Source organism: Apaloderma vittatum, unplaced genomic scaffold, assembly GCF_000703405.1.
Source record: "Apaloderma vittatum isolate BGI_N311 unplaced genomic scaffold, ASM70340v1 scaffold37162, whole genome shotgun sequence".
NCBI lineage: Eukaryota > Metazoa > Chordata > Aves > Trogoniformes > Trogonidae > Apaloderma > Apaloderma vittatum.
In genome coordinates, this window is record NW_009705922.1 from 1,223 (window position 1) to 1,499 (window position 277).

Sequence of the window (277 nt, forward strand, 5' to 3'; positions counted from 1 at the left end):
GACTTTGGGACAGGAGGCCCTGTAGGGCGGGGACAGGGTGTTTCATCCTCGCTCTCGTGTTCCCTTGCAGCCTGCGCTGAACGGTGCCCCCGGCTTTATCTGCTGGTCCCGAGGGTTCATGGAGCTGGGGGTGACGGGGAGCCGAGCGGAGCTGGTGGATTCCCTCAAGGTGTACTCGTCCCAGCCAGGGAACCCGCCGCTGCTGCTCTTCCCGGAGGAGGCGGCCACCAACGGCCGGGCCGGGCTGCTGCGCTTCAGGTGCCCGGAGAGGGGATCC

At 67.9% G+C, this 277-nt stretch overlaps 1 protein-coding gene across 1 annotated transcript in view; it reads left to right on the forward strand.

The window, feature by feature from the left end:
• AUP1 (ancient ubiquitous protein 1) overlaps nt 1-277 on the forward strand; it is a gene marked incomplete at both ends in the record, with an annotated part of 5,072 nt that overhangs the window by 846 nt on the left and 3,949 nt on the right. Inside the window, one exon of the mRNA XM_009865596.1 lies at nt 68-258. Coding sequence (XP_009863898.1) covers nt 68-258 — 191 coding nt within the window. The remainder of the gene's footprint in view (nt 1-67; nt 259-277) is intronic.